Source organism: Amphiprion ocellaris, chromosome 8 (genome assembly GCF_022539595.1).
Source record: "Amphiprion ocellaris isolate individual 3 ecotype Okinawa chromosome 8, ASM2253959v1, whole genome shotgun sequence".
Lineage (NCBI taxonomy): Eukaryota > Metazoa > Chordata > Actinopteri > Pomacentridae > Amphiprion > Amphiprion ocellaris.
Genome location: NC_072773.1, coordinates 9,730,056 through 9,751,117, shown reverse-complemented (window position 1 = coordinate 9,751,117; position 21,062 = coordinate 9,730,056). Strand labels below are relative to the sequence as shown.

At 37.8% G+C, this 21,062-nt stretch overlaps 1 protein-coding gene across 1 annotated transcript in view; it reads right to left on the bottom strand.

Moving 5' to 3' along the window:
* The window catches only part of plch2a (phospholipase C, eta 2a), a 226,665-nt gene that overhangs the window by 39,222 nt on the left and 166,381 nt on the right, over positions 1-21,062 (bottom strand). The window contains exons 3-6 of the mRNA XM_055012694.1: positions 20,780-20,926; positions 17,121-17,364; positions 16,747-16,876; positions 3,511-3,681 (exon numbers count right to left, since the gene is read on the bottom strand). Coding sequence (XP_054868669.1) covers positions 3,511-3,681; positions 16,747-16,876; positions 17,121-17,364; positions 20,780-20,926 — 692 coding nt within the window. The remainder of the gene's footprint in view (positions 1-3,510; positions 3,682-16,746; positions 16,877-17,120; positions 17,365-20,779; positions 20,927-21,062) is intronic.

Below are 21,062 nucleotides of genomic sequence, written 5' to 3'. Positions count from 1 at the left end.
GCCAACCGTGTTTTTGTCAATCTCGGCTAAGAATCCAACGGTTTTTCTGGCAACTGCTCTTTGAAGAGCCCAATTGCACCGTCAGATTCCCATCTCAGTTAATCATTTAAAGGGGGCGGTCTCATTCCTTAACTGGGACAGTCTCAAACTGTATCTGTGCATTTGGAACAGTTTAAACTACATGGCGAGCAGGGCTTTAGCTGGATGTGTTTCAGCTACAAATTACATTTTGAAAATTTTAAATATACTTGGTGTGTAATCAATAACAGAAAAGAAACAAGGTAAGAAACAGTATCAGCTGATAACAACACAATAACATAAAATGGAAATGTCTGCAGAAGACATCATAATAATAATACACTCTAAAACACTAAACTTTAACATAAATAAATACTAAAGCATTAAGAGACATTGTTTTTGACTGAAAGAAGACAATGACAGAGCCATGGAAACATAGTACTGCAATGCTGCATTTTTGTGACTCGGGTGGAAAAAACTAAATCGCTGTGACCAGAGGCCTTTCTGTACCTCAACTACTGAGTGAACCAACTCTGTATTTGAAGCAGACTGCATTAGAGGCAAACATCTGCACTTGATGGTACAGATGAGGGTGATGGGAATGTTATTAGTAATTGAAGAACAGAAAAGAAATATCATTCTTGCCATACACTTTAATACATTAATAAACATTTAAAATGCATATTTCACTTCAAGGTGTGTTATTAAGTTATTAATAAATGTTTAAATGTTCATACAGGGTGTCCCTAAAGTCTGGACACACAGGAAATCTCATTAATTATAATGGTTTTCTTTTTGCCTCTACAGATTACATATGACTTTGTCGAAAGAAGAAAGAGTTGAACTGGTACTTCTCAGTGGACATGAAGGATGGACATATAGAAAGATAGCAGATGAATTTAATGATTTAATGCACGTCATTGGATTCCACTTTTCCACAGTGGTGAAGGTGGTTAAAAAGTTTACCGAAACGGGTAGTATCACGGAGAAACACCATTCTGGAAGACCAAACGTATCGGCCGAAATTAAAGAATTAGTCATGGATAAAATTCATGCCAGCAAAAAAAAAGATCACTTCCCTAACCCTATCCCTATATTTCAAAATGTGCATCCTTCACATCCACTGAGAAGTACCATCTTTCAACAAAGCCTTATCAAATTTGTGGAGGCAAAAAAATATATATAGTTAATGAGATTTCCTATGTGTTCAGACGGTAGGCAGACCCTGTATTTTGCTATAAATGCTAAGCAGGTGGCTTAAAGTCAAGTGTAACATATTTTCACTAATATGGAAAAATGCTAAAGTCCAATGGCAAAGCTAATCATGTGTTAATTGTTATCACAAGTATATGTACAAATTTGGTCAGACTAACTTCACTTCTGAAAGCCAACATTCAGCCTTGGGAAGAGTCTGGACTGTGCGGGAACACATTGGGCTATTGTTTGCCTTTAACACATCTTACTGTGTTTATCAGTTCCAGAAAAAAACAGTTAGAAGCAAAACTCAAACAGTTGAACACCCAAACTGACATGCTACACATCACATCAGTGAAACCGACACTAACGCAGTCTGTTATGACACCAACAGAAAACTCTGCTGCACCGATGAATCATTTCCAACAAATCGCTTCACAAAATCACTTCAATAAAGAAGGAGGAGAACAGTTTCATAAACCAGAAATAATGTGGAATATAACCGGGGAAAAATATAACCCAAGTCAAGCCGAAACCAACTATCCAAACACAGTCTTGTGCTTTGAAAATTTGGAAATTTCTGTACATTGAACTAACTTGCCAGCAGCACACATCGGGTGCTTGAAGAGCAACACGGTGTAATGGTCATTAACTAATGTTGCTTTTTGGGAGATGGTATCATTACCAAGGAAAATGACTTCATTGTAAACAAAAGGAAAAAGAAAACTGCATCTTAAGTGTCGTAATGATACTAACGCGAATATCCCTCTAGAGCTTCACTGTTTACATTTCTCATCTAGGTTAAGCTTTAAGCCTCCCACCTGGCAGAAACTAAAACCAAAGACCCAAGTAGGTATTTAGTCAACAAAGCTATGATAAACAATCTTCCATCTTATCTTCTGTAGCAACCTGTGAGGAGCATTCAAATTTGATTGGGTCAGTATTCAGAAAACCATGTTCAAGCCTTGAGCACTAATAGACCATAGATTGGCCACTACTGAGGAGAATCAGTTTTAATGATAGCAACCAGAAATATGAAGTCTTGGGAAGATAATGTTTGCTTTGTCCACAAAAAGTGTCCTAAAAGGCTAACTGTTATGCAAGTTAAATATATATGACATAAGAATATATGCAGCTCACAAACACTATAATTTCTTTAATAGTATTTTTACAATTATCTTATAGTCTTTTTCGAGCACTGACTGATTTGTAGAGAGAAAAGACCTGGATATGACATGACACATGCAATGTGATACATATGGTGGGACTACAATCTGCAACACAATTTCCTTTTATTTGTGGTACTGATTTCACAATCCCCCCAAAGCACAACAGGATCCCTTTCTATTAACGTGCCTGGTTAGATCAAAGGAATAAGAGAGTTTCAGAAACAGTGAACCAATGACAGACGAGGGGGTAAGAACATGTTGAGAAGGTAAAGCTCTCAAAAAATGCAGTGTTGGATTAGGATACAACAGCCTTGTGAATAGACATTTGATTTATTTGACTGACGTGGCTGCGTTAGTTTCCCTTGAAAAGGGAAATCATTTTCAGAAGATTTGTCACTCAACCCAGAGCTCACCAGTAAACTGATTTTTCCAGAGAATCAATTGTATTTTGGGGTAAAACGTTCACATCTTTCTCAAAACACCAACAAATGACCCCTGCTCCAAAACTGCCAAAAAACAGGCCAAACTACGGTTTGCAACTGAACATGGGGACTAAAATGCTATTTTTGGAGGAATGTCCTCCGGTTTGCTAAGACAAAAATTAACAGTTTCACCATAATAGTCATCATTATGTGTGGAGACAAAAGGGAAAAGCTGGTAAGCTGAAGAACACCATTCCAGCCGTACAAGTATGGTGGGGGCAGCATCACGTGTACCACATTTGTCACCCCTGTAATCGAACATCTCTTAAAATGTGGTAAATAATACAACTTTGGTTTGCAAACAAATTTAACAAACACAGAGAAAGCCTTTCTAAATTCAATTTCACTCTTAGAACACATCTCCAAGTGGCATCTGTCAGAGGTAGTAAGAAATAGAGCCTACCTGGCCTCTAGCTGCTCCTCAATTCTGATGCAATGTATAAGTCATAAGCTACATTAGATGCTATTAGCTTAGCACATCCAAAGTCCTCACCCAACAGTAGAGAGCTGCATTAGTTTTTCACAAAAAAGAAAAATGCATAAAATAAAGGACATTATCTTCATTTCAGTTACATCAGTATGGGGAAAAAATGATACATTTCTGGGGTAACTTCCGACTGCCAATGAAATGCAGACATAGCATGTACCTTTTGCTCCGTCTGCAGAAAGTGGGCCAAGTCGTCTGTGTCGAGGTGGTCTTTGTGGTTGCTGTAGGTAAGCATGAGGAGGTACAGATCTCTGCGGGTCGACATCATCTTGTAGAAGGAGCAGAACTCCTCAAAGCCCAATGTTCCCTGGTTGTCATCTGTGTCTGCCTCCTACACACAAAGTAAAAGTTTTAGTCTTGTAACTTTTGACAGACTTGTCAAGACTTCAGCGCTCAGGGGGTCTGTTTTTTCCTTCACTTAAGAATTTAATTGTACTGAATCTCAATCCAGTATGGAAAGAAAATCCCATGAATCCTTTATTGATTGAATTATTATATTATTGCTGACAATATTTTTTATCAGTATAGTATAGTGTTAAATCATGGCTATGTTTGAGAATTGTTTGGACAGAGAAGCAGTGATGACTAGAAATGAGGCTGGTATCGAAATGTAAGTAAAATGAGAGCTTTTTTATGTTAGAATTTGTTTTGACCAACCACCTATGCCACAGTTGAAAGTTAAGCTAAAACACATCCAGAGTACCTAAGCAGACAGAGACACAGACAGACAGACAGACAGACAGACAGACAGACAGACAGACAGACAGACAGACAGACAGACAGACAGACAGACAGACAGACAGACAGACAGACAGACAGACAGACAGACAGACAGACAGACAGATAGACAGATGTTAAACTGGTACAGTTTCAAAGTCTGATAAACCCAAAATACTGAGGTTGATAGATGAACAAAAACAGATTTGGCTTGAAATTGTGACACTTGGAGTGGATGTGCAAGTCCTTAAAATGTGTCTGTCACCTGTACTTAGGTAGTTAGAAGACAATAAAAGCAAAAATTTTAAAGCATGGCTTTAGGAAATATAGAATAGTGTACAAAAAATTGAAAATAAAAAAAATAAAAAAATATAAAAAATATATATATATATATATATATATATATATATATATATATATATATATATATATATATATATATATAAAAGGGCTGGGAATTTTGATTAATTAATTACAGCGCAAATAACGCGTTAAAAATAATAACGTAATTAATTGCACCCTCCTCAGTTCCCTCATTTCTGCCACACTGGTAACTCTGATGAACACTCCAGCCCAGTAGGTGGCGGTAATGAACCTAAAGTCTGTTTGTAGCCATGAAGAAGAAGCACAGGAAGTACTGAGTGAAGTCAGGCACTGGTGAACAGTGAAGGAAGACAAGATTGAGCTTGTTGGGCAGAAAGTTTTCTTTTAAAAATCTTCCCGATGGCAGCTTGGATAAAAGCCTGGTTGTGTGCAAATTGTACAACAAAAAGTTTTCTGATCACTGCGGCACTTCAACCTGACGGTATCACCTCAATGTAAAACATGTTGCTGTTAGCACCAGAGCTAACGTTAGCGACAAGTCATGCTAACGGCTAACGGTGTAGCCATCCCATAGTAGACCACTTTTCTAGACAGTGCTTGAGTTTACAGAAAGTCTTAAAATGTTGAATAAAATCGCTATAATTGCACTTAGATTTGCAGTAATCTGTGAATGTAGCAGACAGATGAAAAATGCAGATAAATAGAAATGAAACATTTTTGTGGTTTAAGTTTTTACTCCATCAAGGCTCTGCCTCCTTGGAGGAGGAATAACCTAAACATCAAAAATATCTCTTTTAATAACTTATTTAGAAACTTTTTGTTTATAAAAAAATTACATAAATAAAAATTGATATTCCTATACAAAGAACCATCAAAATTACACCATTTATCAGACCCAGAAAAGATGAAAACAGAATGAATCTCTGGATTTTCAATTTTCTGAAGCTCCTTGAACTACTTATGCTGATTTTATGTGCCATACAGTGGAAAAAACAACTAAATTCAGGCTTTGTCATCAAAATCACTTTTTTCTATATGTCCCATTTTCCTTTACATAAATTTTAAATTATAAACACGTATATGTCTATTCATTGATTCAAGTGTCAACCACAATTTTATTTGAATTGAAAAACTTCACTTATTGTGTCAAATATTGCTATTTGACAAAACTGCAATTAATTGTGATTAATTACAAAGCCTGTAATTAATTACATTGATTTTTTTATCGTGTCCCACCACTTTTTTTATATATATATATATACATATATATATATATATATATATATATATATACATATATATATATATATATATATATATACATATATATATATACATATATATATATATATATATATATATACATATATATATATATATATATATATATATATATATATAGATATATATATATATATATATATATATATATACATACATATAAAAAGAAGTACCAAGTTTCCTTATGTAAATAGAAAATGCATATATTGGATATACACCCACTGGCCACTTTTATACGTACACCTGCTCAACTGCTCTTTCACATAAATAATCATTGAATCACATAGCAGAAACTCAATGCATTAAGACATGTAGACATGGTCAAGATGACCTGCAGAAGTTCAAACCGAGCATCAGAATGAAGTAGAAATGTGATTTAGGCGACTTTGAATGCGCATTGTTGTTGGTGCCAGACGGGCTGGTCTGAGTATTTCAGAAACTGCTGATCTACTGGGATTTTCATGCACAACCATCTCTAGGGTTTACAGAGAATTGTTTGAAAAAGAGAAAATATCCAGTAAGCAGCAGTCCTCTTGGTGAAAATGCCTTGTTGATGCCAGAGGCCAAGGAGAATGACCAGACTGGTTCAAGATAATAGAAAAGCAACAGCAACTCCAAACACCACTGGTTACAACCAAAATATGCAGAATACCATTTCTGAATGCACACATGAACAATACATGAAACTCAGGTTTACCAAAGCTGAACAATAAAAAGTTGGAAAAACATTTGGTCTGATGAGTTTTGATTTCCTGCTGCAACATTCGGATGGTAGGGTCAGAATTTGGCATACACAACATGAAAGCATGGATCCATCCTAACTTGTATCCATGGTTCAGGCTGGTGGTTGTGGTGTAATGAAGATTGGTTCATTTCCACCAGACATACTGCAGCCTAAAAAATCTGGATACAATTTATACAGGTAAACATGCTCTAGAAACTAATCAGAAAATAAAAACATCATAATATACTAATATACAGCCAGCTGACACTCTCACACCTGAACCAAGAACATGCACAAAGTGTTGGGGACAATGCGTTTTTTTAAAGATTAACATTCATGTTCACAAGAAAGGAATGGACAGACAAAAAACATAATGCCTCCAGTCACAGCTGATGGCATAAAACATACTATACATCAAGAATGTGCTCCTAAAATTCGTCTTACATAAAAATTTTATACATACTGACAAAAATAATGTCACATTCAGAAATAATTCTGCTACATATGAGAATAATATGCAATAAACTTTAAATGACATATTACGTGGAATTTCCCATCACTGTTTCCACTGTAGCCGTATATCAACTTCCTCTATTTTCATTTTTAGAGAAGCCCCAACCACTGCCATCATATCTTTCCCTAATGCCCAAGGTCTTGACATCACAGGTTGCTTCTTTTCTCCCGAGGCAGTCACAGCTCAGGTGTTCAAGCGGGTTGTCAACAAATTGCAAAGTTGGTGGTTTGATATCCAGCCCCTCCACATACTGAAGTGTCCTTGGGCAAGACGCTGAACCCCACACTGCTCCCACTCAGAGAGCACCTTGTATTGCAGCTGTGCCATTAGTGTGTGTGTATGGGTGAACAAGAAACCCGTTGTGAAGTGCTTTTTAGAACCCAGCAAAAATTAAATGGTGTGATGTACATGTAGAACATTTCCATTCCACAGTTTAGCACTGCTTTTGCTACACTACAGGATGAGTTGTCCTAATCGGGCCAGTTCAAGGCATTTTTTTACCTAATCAGTTGCAGCTTTGTGGAGCACAAGCCCAAATCTGATCCTTGGTTTGCATTAGTTGTCACACAGACGTGTAAAATGGAGAGCGTGATTCTTCTACCTCTTCTTTTGGTTTGATTTGTCACTGGCAAACAGTTTAAAGGTGGAATACTGCAACTACCTATGACTGGAGCGTGACTACAGAGCACAAGTCATGGCAGGACGCAGCTAGGATGTTTGCAGTGCGGAAATGTTTGAAATTAAAAAACAATAGCAATACAACATCCACTAATATCTACAATGCGAGTAAAAGAGCTGCATTTAAAACTATGAATTTGATATGGGACCTAAAAATTAAACGCGCAAAAGGACACAGTGAGTTCACTCAGTTAGCTCACCCAAAGGCTACACCAAAGCAACACATGCTGGAGGCTACTTTTAAAAAGAGAGAGAAATTCCCTAAGAGATTGACAAGATCTAAAAGATTACAGAGAGGGTAAATGAATTCACATTAAATGAACAGCTGTTGCTGTGGAAGAGAATACAGGTTTTCACTGTGAAGTTTGAAGTCTTTGAAGGAATAGTACACTCAAACCTCTGGACACTATAATTCAGACGGTGCCCTACCAAACATTTCTGGCATAATATTAAGAAACAGCTTGGAGGCAGAAATGGAATTCTTTTCTTCATTTCCCGCAGAGCTATTAAGCAGTCAAGCATAGACATTGGCCTGAGTTTTTCACTGTAATGTATTTGAAGTTTGTATAATGTAAGAACCTAATTATTAAATGATTATTATTGGATAGGGGGCAAAAAAGAGAAGTGAAAAAAAAAAACTTGATTGGGACATCCCTTCTATAAGTACCAGCTATCCATGAAGACAAGTAATGCACTCATTTTCTTTTTTCAATAGAAATGTATTTCTCTAAAGACTATAAAACAAAAATGTAATGATGTTTGTTTCATAATATCAAAACATTTATTGGAGAATACATTCTCAGTATCATCATTACTATGTCATTATCTAGTCTATGTACCAACTTGCATAATTGTTGTCAGCTCATATAACATTAATGGGTTTAGCTATGCTGGGTTTTTCTAGTTGTAATGAGCTGGAAAAATATTGAGTCACCTCATAGAAGGTTATATTTGTGTACAAAATGATGCTAACAAATGAACTGCAGTCAGTCGTACCATGACCCGTGTAATCCTTGCTTGAGTTCACTGAAGCACTCCATGACCAGTTCCATATGCCAGGCAGCACTGGAGGCAGCCACTTACTGTAGGGCAATGACGTCTGTGCTAGTCGGAGCTTGGCCTCTAATCAGCTTGGTGTACTATACACACTGGGTAGAGAATAGCATATAGAGCATGATACATACTGTAGATCTAACCTGAGCTTCTACTTCTACAGTTACTGAATACGGTTCCACAGGCTTTTTAATATTTGACTCCATCAGATGTGTAAGTGTACAAATAATATGTGTTGGGTGTGGGAACACTTTAATAAAGAACTTAATATAAAAGGTATTGTGGCCATGTACTCTGTCTGTGATAAAATGCTTATCTAAAGCCCAATTCCTTTCCATGACCCCCCAGCGGTATGCATGATGGAAGTTTCAGCAGTAAGCAGCAAGTCTGCCATGGACCCTACCTTGGAGGACGTCTGCTTGCAGCCTGAAATTTGTGACTATGTTAACTGTACTGTAAGCATGATGGCTGCACATGTTCCAGGAAACAAACGGTGATCTAAATAAAGTCTTACTTGTGTAACTAGTTGCGATATCCTATAAAAAGTGAAACAAAAGCTTGCTTTGAGGAGAGACTGTTTGCATCATCCAAACCTTTAGAATTCATTCTTAAAAGACTTGTAATTGAAGTAGTCGATGTGACCACTGTGAGATACATGCTTTCCATTGACAGTGCACAAACACAGTGGGAAGCTACAAGTTCTCCAGAAATCTAGTGCTCTGTTCACTTACTGTGTTTGGCACAGCTCAAGAACAATCACATTAAAGCAGTGGTACAGATGAATCTGTAACTGACTGCCATATCCCGTAAAAAATGCACAGTCACAACCTTTTTACGGCTTAAACTTTTACAAACATTTATGGGAACTCTGTGTCTGTTCAACATGACGGCCAATACATCCGTCTCCGGCACATATTCTAGTATGAATAATGCATCTGCTGTCCACCCTCAAACTCCACATCGCTCAGTGCACTGAGATGCTTAAACCATGAACTGACCTTCACAACCTAATATAAGATTTTGTTGGTTGTATCAAAATAAAGTCTATGTGGGTAAGTATGGCAATGAAACATTAATTCATATGCAACAAGCATATGCTATCATGAAACCAAAAACGTAAACTACAAATCTTTTCTTTTGGGTCTCTGATTTTTTTTTCCTTTTTCAAAGGACAACATAGAATGTGTGGCAGATACTGCACACTGTAACAGAGACATAATTAGGAAAAACTCAAGTCATGAAACCAAACAAAGCAAAATTCTGCGTTAGTGGGATTTTCAAACTTACAATGTTTACTTTTGTTAATGTATTTCAAGTTAGAGTAGCATCACAACAAGAAAGTGTGTGAAGTACAGACCTGTGTTTATCACGGTTTGCGTTGTTCAAATTTTAATCAGAGGAACAATCATGTAACTCACGTGAAACACATGCATAAAAAGATACAAAATGGCCTCCATCAGCACACATCAATAGTTTCAGCTGGGAGGAGAGCATGTAATCCTGCACACAGGCAATACGGAAGTCTTTAGTGCTCTTTACTAAGTGTGCAAAAGCACTAGTGTCAGTCATCTGAACCCTAACACACAACACCACATACACCAACCCATTTAGCCAACCGAATGTCACCACAATGCTCTGTCTCTGGCATAACTGATACACAGGAAGTAAACTGGCTCATGGACACAAGACAAACATTTCACATCATCATACTCAGCTGTTAGTTTTGCGTATTTGACACTTAGTTGTCGCTTAGTTGTTGCGACCATGTGACACACAGATCCAATTACTCATATTGCAAAAGTTATTTGTCCTCTGAGCAGACAACACTGTGTTGTGGCAAATCTGCAGTGATACAGATTCCTTTTGTTATTCTTTATATCTACAGGAATCAGTCATACACTGACAAGGGAAAAAATATGGAAACACATCATTTATCATTACTCAGCATCATTATTAATTCTCTCTTCTGTTCAGAAGCTATTTTCGAATTCAGGACACACTAAGTCTTGGGAGAATAACAGAGTAGTGGAAGCACAACTGAAAAAACAGAAACTTCTTATTGGACAGAAAACATCAATCTAGCCTTATTCATCCTATTCATTATGTATGAATCCAGGCACTTAGGTTGTTAGCAGGCTTCTGCTTAATGTTTATAGCTCAAAAGCCAATACGGACTAATTCACCAGTTAGTATTGCAGCACCATCTTCCTACAAAGTTTACCCTCCACATGTACATCTGCAAGTCTCCACTGTGATGAAACACTGAGCAAAGCCTCTGCTGGGGAGGTCTCCTTCTTTGCTCTCACTTAGAACTGTAGCAATAGCTACAGCTATAAAATCCAGCCAACACCAACAACACATCATGCCTCTGCTCTGTTACCACAAATCTAGGAAAGGTCTCCAAGCTGCTTCAAGGAGGTAATACACAACTGCAAGGCTGAATTTTAAATGTTTCCCTGTTTTACTTTGTAATTGAGGAGGGATATTAAGGTGTCATTAAAGGATCCTGATGGAGTGTGAAGCTCCTCTAGTGGAGTCAAGTAATTTGTCTGAAATCAGTCATAAAATAGTCTATGTCAGCAGCAGCTAGCTAGATAGCATTAAAGGAATATACTGGGGTCATTACGCAGAGACTACTTTATCTTCTGACTGACAATTTGACTTGACGACTGAAGGGGCAGCACTAACTACAAATATACAGGTACATGTACTTTTTCTTTTGGTAGTTGGTGTCTTTCGTGATTTGGGTGAAGCACCGTGGATTCGTAATAACCTTCAGTTTTTAAATCAGTTTATTGATACATTGCAGTCATGCGCCCCACTTTGCTCCTTTACTGAGCATAGTTCAAATTAACAACAACAACACAGTCTTTCTTTCTGGCTTCCCCCACAATAAAATCACATAATACATACATAATCTGATGTTTGTCTTCTTGGCTTTTGATCAAAAAAAGCATGCTGGGAGCAGTTGCTCTTTCTGCACAGTCAGAAAACTGAGCCATAAATGTCTAGATATTTAAATATCTAAATCTCTATATTATTCACAGAACATCACTAGATGTGAAGTTGAAAAAAATTGTGGTTAAAAATCAGACTGGCTAAAGTTTAGTCACTCACATCTATGTTCCTCTTGTATTAGTGTCAGTAGATGTCTTAATTTAACAGTTGTGAAAAGGGCCTGATGTTGCCCTATGGAGGAACTATAAAATTATTTCAAGGTAACCTGTAAATATTGAGCATAAAACCACTAAAGATAATAAGGTAGTTCTATTAGGCAACAAAAAATATTGTTCTGCTTAGTTGTGTACTTTTTATTATAGCACATTGGAGAAGCTCTGAGAAGTCAAAGAAAAAAAATACATGGGGAGGTTAACGGCCACAATAAAGGCTGTGCATGTCCATTTTTGACCAAAACTGGTTATGTAAGTGACTGCAGTTTTCGATAGCAATCGAAGATCTGATTGCAAAAGCTGGTGCTGAGGAAAACAGCAGTCAAGACTTACATTTGTCACAGAGGATGGGCTCAAAAAGACAGAGTGAAAATGCTGTCAGAGAAGATGATTCTGCACTTAGAGAGCGTGATCGGATTAATGAGATCTCAGGGAAACTATCCAACAAGGAGTGTGAAAGCGCTTCCTATCCTCAAAAAGTCTTTTTCTCGAAAACAGATGTTCAGGGTTTCTCAACACAAAATACTCAATAAAATTCAACAAAACAAGTCTAAATTGGTTACTTCCTTGGGTTTCTCATGTCTCCCTGCACATTTAGTTGTGTTCATCTTTCAGTCAGTACCCACCAGTGGCATAGTTTCTGACATTTTCTGCTGTTTTCCAATGCCTGAATTTGCATTTTAATGGAAATGTTCGAATTGACAGTAAATCTGACTTTCAGTGAACCCCTTTGTTTCTCATTTGATTTTTTAGTACTGACCGAATCAAAATTAATGCCTGGCTGTGTTGCATAGATTTTGATACAGACTCCTGTACACACAGTCCCTCCACTTTTAATACTTTATATTACACATTCATTTTGTGTAATATGTGTGTATTTGTGAATATTTCTGTATTCTATTGTAATTAACTTTATTTCAATCAGCAAAGACAATCAACCACCTTAATTACAGCATATAGCATGCACATTCAGAAATACTCTGGTGATACGGCTATTGCAGTACGTACCAGGAATGGGCAGGAAGGTAAATACAGGAACCTGATGATGGCCTTCACTGACTGGACCAATAAGAACTGCTTTCTGCAGAACCTCTCCAAGACCAAGGAGATGTTCGTGGACTTCCACAAGTCAAAGCTACAGCCTGTCAGTATTAGTGGTGAGGACACTGAAGTGGTGCAAACCTACAAATATTGGGTTTGCACCTTGACAGAAGACTGTACTGGTCCACAAACACTGATGAACAGTGCCGGAAGGGGCTTTATTCCCCAGAAGATTAAGATCCTTTGAAGTATGCAGTGAAATACTGCATATGTTCTACCAGTCAGTGGTGGCCAGTGTTCTTTTCTGTGCTGTGGTCTGTTGGTTGTGGTAGTATGACTGAGAGGAACACCAGGCGACTAGACAGGCTGGTGAAGAAGGCTGGTTCTGTGCAGGGCAGGAGTCTCCACTCACTGAGGACTGTGGTTGAGAGATGCATACAGAGCACAATGTAGTCCACCTTTAAAAATGCCAGCCATCCTCTTCACAGCATCCTGGCTGGACAGAGGAGCAGCTACAGTGAGCAGCTCATCTCACCGCACTGAAGGACTGAACGGTTCAGGAGATCCTTTGTCCCCACAGCCACCAGGCACCATAACACGTCAGTTAAGATCAGTGGCTCATGACCTGAACTGTTGGCTGCTGCACTCCAGTGACTCAAATTAACTGTACAATAAACCAATATTACTGAGCCCACCAGGACCCATGCACCACACTGCTCCTGTATGCTCATTATTGGTTTCCGTTTTCACATTGCATTTTGTACTTCATAACACGCTATCTATTGTGTTCTGTACTCTTAAAATACTCTATTTTTCTTGTAAATAACACAAACATGCACTTTATTATAAATATTAATCATTATTTGCACACCTGCGTATATACCAGCATTTTAGGCACTTCATGTTTGTTCAACTGGCGCAATTTGCATGTCAGTTGCAAACTCTAACTTTATATCCATTCACAGTTGCTAACAAGAAAAGCACTCAGAGTGCAGTAATCCGCCAAGGCTGTTCAGTCTTTGTATCATTTCCGACAGATGAAGTCTTTGATAAAAAAATTACCTTGCGCTGAGCACAGGCGTGTGTTATGCATGTTTACGTTATGTACGGATACCAAATCGCGTGACTTAAATATGTATCGGATGGGGGGAATTGATGGGACTCAGAAACACCCCTACAATTTAATCAATTGTTCCTTGTATCATTTCCAACGGATAAGTCCCAATAAGTCAGCAGGAGTGGATTTATAGTAGGATCGCAACCATGTGATTGTCAGCATCATCATCTTGCAATGACACAAAAATCTTTGACAAATCTGTGGATCCAGACTATAAGCTGCATCACTGCCAAAATCTAATGAGGTGGTCCTTGTGTCATATCTGACCTTCCCTGAAAACTTCATCCAAGTGCATTCATGAGCAATATTGTGCACAGAAAGACAGATTCACAGACAGAAGGACAAACATACGCCAATCGGCACATAACTAATAATAATAATGCTCAGTTCTTCTTGTGATGCTGGTTGTTGTTGATAAGCTGTAAGCTGATGTGTGTAATGCTGCTGAGCTGCACCTGACAAATATTTCTAATATTTTGTCTACTCTCCACGGAATAAATGTGCTGCACAAAATGCACACTTTCTGTATAGGAGAAGTGTTAAATTTACAATTTAAAGAAACATGCTCTGAAATGTGAGCAGATTAGCTACAGTACTTGTTCAGACTCATAACATCTTCCAAATTGGAAAGAGGTCAAGTCTGCGGGTTTTTCCTCCTCTCTCTAAGTAGGTTAAGCTAAGAAACTCGCCAAGGTAACACACAAATCTCTGTCAGTGGCTGCAGACACAGACACATACACAAACACACGTAGAGCCAGATCAGTCCCTGGTCTGTTTACCCTGCATTACACCAGAGGCCATCTGTGTCCCAGCAGCACCATATGGGTGACTGTAAACAGGCCACTGGACTTAGTGATAGCAAGCTGGCTAGCTGCTCTGTAGGAGAAGGGCTAAAACATGTTTAACACGGCAGCATGCTAATCCCGCTGCTGTAAAGACGTTAGTGGCTGAACTGTATGTTAGCCAACATCTGCAGAGGTCAGTGTCTTTACTACTCATTCACAGTCTGCCAGGAAGTAAAAATACACTGCAGTCTCCAGTGAGCTGATAAGTCCCTTTGATGTCTTAAGCCCCCTTTTCATCATAAGATGTGTAACATTGCTGCTTCATCAATCTATTGAAGTGAGAGTATTCTGTCATAAAGTCACTTTTTTAGCAACTTACATTACTCACAGATTCATTCAAAAAACCCTACAACAGAGACACAATAGACAGTCATGCGATGTGTCACACACATGAGGTTAGAGAGCAGCACAAGTAAGGTACATTACATAATAATGCACTAATAAACAAAAGACTGAGTCTGAGTGTAAACTAATCACAACCTCATCAAGCTGTCCAAACAGCTAATTAACCTAGTTTACTTTTGATATCCTAAACAGTAAAAAAATCTGCCAATGCGTGATAATAAAATTACAATCTCACTACTCGTAAAATAAAAACATCCTAACAGCTGTGATGGAGCTGACGGCTCAACCCAAGGACAGCAACGATGTAATGAATGATTTAACTTTAGCTGATAAACTGACTCTGTGTGACAGCTCACCTGTCTGAAGGTGAAGAAAAGTTCAGAGTGCAAGTTGTTGTTAGACCCTGATTGATCCCGTCTCAATGTTGGGGATAATTTCTAATTCTAAGTAATTAATGAAGTCACTGCTGTTCAGAAATGCATGTACGTCTAACAGGGGTTTTAATGAGCTGGACTGCACTGTGTGCTTTTCATTACCTGTGCATTTGTTACAATATACACGTATTATTATTGTTAGAAGCTGTAACAGTCTTCACATTCAGTGAGTAGAACAAATACTTGGAGAAGCTGCTGTATTGCTTTATAAATACAAAATAGCAAAAAAAAAAAAAAAAAAAAATCTGCTTTTTAGAAGTGGAAAATATTGTCACTCCATTTATGAGTGTCGCAAACCAAATTTCTCTGTTCTGAGTTTTGGGAGCGAGTCTGGCTGCACACAGAGCATGTGAGGCCTGGCCTTTGAAACTGCTTGATAGCCAGCTAACTAACCTGTTGTGGGTGGCTTTTGGGCTGCATTCAGTGTGGTTTAAAACATATACACCTCCTCTCAAACTGAACTCTAATGTAGAAATGTAGTTTGAGGAGAACACAACTGACCAAGGTCACAGCTGACAACTGGCTCTGCTAGTGCCAATCAGCTTGATATTTCCTTTGCAATGTTTGTGACAACTTACCCATAAGACTGGATAAGACTTGAACCCAATCAGGTTAATAGAACAATTTTTGTGTGATGTAAGGGATTAATTGTCAACGTAAGGAATGCAGATGAATGTATATACTGTAGACTACAAAAGGAAACATCAGTTTGAAGTTTGGTGAGGTTAAAAACACTGATTAATCAGCAAGCTAGCTGCAAATAAAACTTTGAACAGTTGAAACTCAGCTGAAGTCCTTCACATTTCTCTTTAGAAATGGCCTTTGAGTATTGTGGAAGCTATTCTCAAAATATTAACGACACAGATTGTGCAAGTGTAAAGAAAACACACTTTGTCCTTGAAAGGTGCTTTGTCACTAGATCATTTGATAAACATCACCATAAGTTATGTTGAATAGAGTTCAGCATAAAAACTCAACAAATATTGAATCTTTCAATTCTCTTCTGCAATGGCAAACAGAGCTGAATTATTTCCAATGATGAGAAATCAAATCCCCTTTTGACTTTGATGAAATCAGTAAAATAAACACAAGCTTTTACAGCAGTGACCGCCTATTGAATGTCTCTGTCCTTTTTTGTTAGATATGTCTGTACCTTGAACATCTGTTTGACCTTCTGTCGGGGGAGGTTGACGTTGAGTTTGTGCAGGAGCTGTAAGACTTCACTGATGCTGAGACTGCCATCTCCATTCTTATCAGCCTCAGTGAAAGTCTGCTTCAGCCACGTGATGACGCGCCGGTTAAGGAAAGTCAGATTGGAGATTCAGGACATTTATTTTTATTAGTGTTGCTGCCACTTTCGATAGTTCGTATGTAGAACATCAGTGTCAATGAAATAGATAAATAGAGGCAATTATACTTTTCAATTTCAAATTACTACATTTTGCAAAACATGCAGTTGGACCATAAAATGACCAGTACAAGTCGTAGGCAAGATCTTCCCCACATGGCTTTTTAAGTGAAGGATATTGGTCGCGGGTGCGCTGCCTCTTGGCCAGGCTGTCTTCATCACTGATGCCAGCCATTAGGTACTTGAGGCCTGTGATCCAGGTTCGTGCATCCTCTCCGGTCCCGGACACCAGGTCTAGGGACTCCATGTGTTCTCCATAGTACAGGCTGAAGCAACAGTTGGGGTCAAAGCTACCCTCTGCATAGCGCTGGAAGATCTCAGACTGCTTGCCCTCACACACCTCCCGGATGGAATCAATGGAAACTGTTGGAGGAAAAAGTAGGTCAGCAAGGCAGTGGCCGAAAGCAACAAGTACATATACTAGTAAAATTTGGATCTACTTCGACATTAAATTATAACTTTAATTTGAAATATTTTTATACTTCTCCTGTACTATATATGTTGCACTGCTATCAATGAAACTAACCAATGGTGTGAAATAATTAAATTCAGCAGCACCAAGATCAGTTACAATAGAGAAACAGTTCCAGTAGACAAACATTTAGAAACTGCAAAAATTGAGCATAGCTTTTACACGTGCAAAGGCAGAGGAGCTTCTTTATCTTACGTAAAAAAATTCCCAATACTTGAAGGATAAAATAAAGACTCAAAACTATGATCAGTGCCCACCACTGCTACCATGATTCGGAATATTTCATGCACTGCTGAGATGATGAAAATGTCAGCTGTCCAGGCCTAAAAGAATGACTCTGGCCCTTTGCTCTAAGTGCTCTCACCAGGTCAAAATATTCCCTTGAGTGCCTTTTGCTTGGCTCTGCAGTTTAAAAATGAATTCATTGCTGTTTTGTGTCCAATATTTTATGCAACTTTCATTTTCTAATATTAATGTCTAGATGCTCAGTGTTAGTACTGCAGTGTAAACTTTACTTCAGATGTGACTGGCTTCATGAACCTGCTATGTGTTCATGGATGCTCATATTTTCAGACCAATTTACATTGTCCTAAAAGATATCAGTTAAAATGCTAGAAATGTTCACAAAGTTCTTGTCATCTAGCAAACAATACAATTCACAACAATTGCAAATGTCCAGTTTTCATCAACCAAAACTTATTGAGATAAGGAGGAATTAACTATCAAATTGTATTTTTTGCTCCAAAAAATGATGGCTGGTTAAAAGCTTTGGGTCGCAAAAGGCCACACAGGTCTCCCAGTCAGTGTGGGAACAGACCAAAAGCCTGCACTGCTTCCCGTCTGTCTCAGTGGGTGCTCTGTGACGAGTCTTTAAAGGCTGATGGCACAGAACACCACGCAGCGAGCCAAGGAATATGCTGCAAGCAAAGGCTACAATGCTTAGTCTATTTCCTGATGCAAAGTGATTGAGATCTGTCGAGGTTTCAAATGAGGGATGCATGTATAAACACAGTATGAGGCTGTGTCAGAACTGTGACACGCCTGACTAACTTATATACAAAAGTCAAGAGAACAATTCATTTTCTTGAATTTCTAGAAATGTGATCAGGTATGTTCAGTCTATCATATTTGTTCTGAGAGAGGGTGAAGATAAATTGTCATAATAATAATAATAATAATAATAATAATAATAATAATAATAATAATAATAATAATAATAATAATAATAATAATAATAAATTTTATTTATAAAGCACTTTACAAGTAACTTAAAGACGCTGTACATAAAATACAATAAAATGAAACAAAAGAGAAAGTCATGGTGTGTGAGGTCTGTACCCACTTTTATGTGTGAAAGTACCTTACAGTGCCTTCACAAAAAGTTTGGATCCTAGCATTTTTGTTCCTGTTTAAATAATCAAACCACTAAATAAGTAAGATTTAGTATAAATTCTATGACTAAGCTTTCAGTGTCTTTAAAGAGACCCCCATCACCCCAAAAACACAGAGCTGTAGTTGTTCTGATCTCCTAGTGAACTGTATGTGTGTCATTTCATTTAGTGGCACGTGTGTATAAGACACTGTTTGGGCAGATTAAAGCTGATAAATAATTAAGTTGACTTAAGAAGCTTATTAAATCCAAAGCTACAGAGGAGGGAGAACAACAGGAAACTGAGTCTCTAAGCCCCCATGAGAGATTCAGCCACCCAGCTAATGCTCTGAAGTCTCTTTACTCCTTTTACTCTAAAACACTGAAGAAATTTGTTTTGTTTGCTTATTGTAGACACTGTGGTACAAATGCTAATTTCTAAGGGAATAAAAGAATTAAATCTTGTAGACCTAAAAGAATCATTAACAGAAAAACAAAGCACCTAGGAGACTAACACAAAAGCATAATGATGGCAAGTCTGAGATCACATCAAAACTCAATCATATTTTCACCTAAACCAAGATATACGTAGACAGAGAATTTAGAAACTTTATTAGAAGCTTCTCGTGTTTAAAAAATACAAGAGGTCCTGCCATGTAAAACAAAAACTGATATTTCCGATTCTGCTCTGTTTTTAGGTCAGCTATGAAACAAGACTAGTGGGAGTGGCCATGTTATCTTCTTTATAGAAAAGATTAGATTTTGTATCCTTCCACTGAAACGGTGATCAGCTGACACTTAAGTGGATTTGATCAACTCATGAGAGGCTTGTTCAACTAAATCAACCTACAGCCATTAGTCACTTGTAAAAAATATTCTGTGTCTCCACAGTCACTCCTGACCTGACTAAAAGTTCTTTGAAACATTATCAGATCATGCTGGGATAACATAAGTCCACACAGCTCGAAGGCAGAAGGAAAGGCAAACTAATACTGAGATGTTCTAAAAATCATGTTCTCATAATTTTTAGAAGATGTTTTCAGAGATTCTACTTTTCACTGAAATTCTTAAGCTGATACCTTTTTTGTAATGAAATATTTTTTTTATCAATTTTAAACCTAAAACACAACAGAAGTATCTTCACTAGTCATTAAAATCCCACGTTTAAGTACCTCAACATACCTGAAATCACCACTCCTGACTTTGCACTGAATGAATTGCCATTATACTAGACACACCAGAAATTATATATCACAACCTGTTGGCCTATAAAGCCTTTTTCTCCACTAAACCATTGTGCTAAAAACAAAGAAAGTACCTGTCTAAGTTATATCATGGACTTTCTAATCTAGTTAAGTTATTTTACAGAAGGAGCATTTCATGGTTGCTTAAATGTCTCAACATACGGGACTAAAATTAAAATGAAAAATTATTGATTATGCCGCGGAGCAGAACAGGTGGTAACACTACTGAGAGTTTGAACTAATGCTGAAATAACCAGTTGTTTGTCCCTTGTAGTTCCAGACAGAGATGGAATATTTGAGCAATGTCTTTATAAAGACTAACTGAAATGGAAAATTGGTTGGACTGGAGTCTGAAGCTCACAGATAATAGTAACAAATACTTGTTTGTTAAGTTCAAATAAATGTAATTCATTTGTCACAATAAGTGTAGTCGCTCATTAATTATTTACAATAAACTGTGGCTGTACCATCGTTTTAAAAGATGGAAATGTCAAAAGCCTACTAGGTAGAGCCTTTTGGAAGGATGACATATGGTCATACCTGCTCACATTTAATGAACCCTTGTCATTCACATAAAATATGGCAGAAATGGCTTTCCATACCACTTGAACCACAGTATGAATGCACTAAACTACAAGAGCACTACAGATCTGTAATGCTTTTCTCTTATGACTTTAGGAAGAAGACACTCACTTTTAGCCTTTTCATTCTTGCGTGAGGGCCTCCAGCGGATGCAGGACTTGTGTTCGTCCAAATAGAAGAACCGTACCAGTCCCTTGGAGCCTCCACGGAGCTTCACCATCTGGGTCCCCATCTGCATGGAGCTCATGCATTTCTCCACTGAAGGCAAGAAAACAAGCAAGACAGAAAAAAACAAAGGTTGGGAAGTTGTCAAAAGGGAAACTGCTGGAGTGTGCACTGCAACTGAAAGACAGTGTGTGACAGACAGAAATGTGCATATGCTACATGTTTTCAC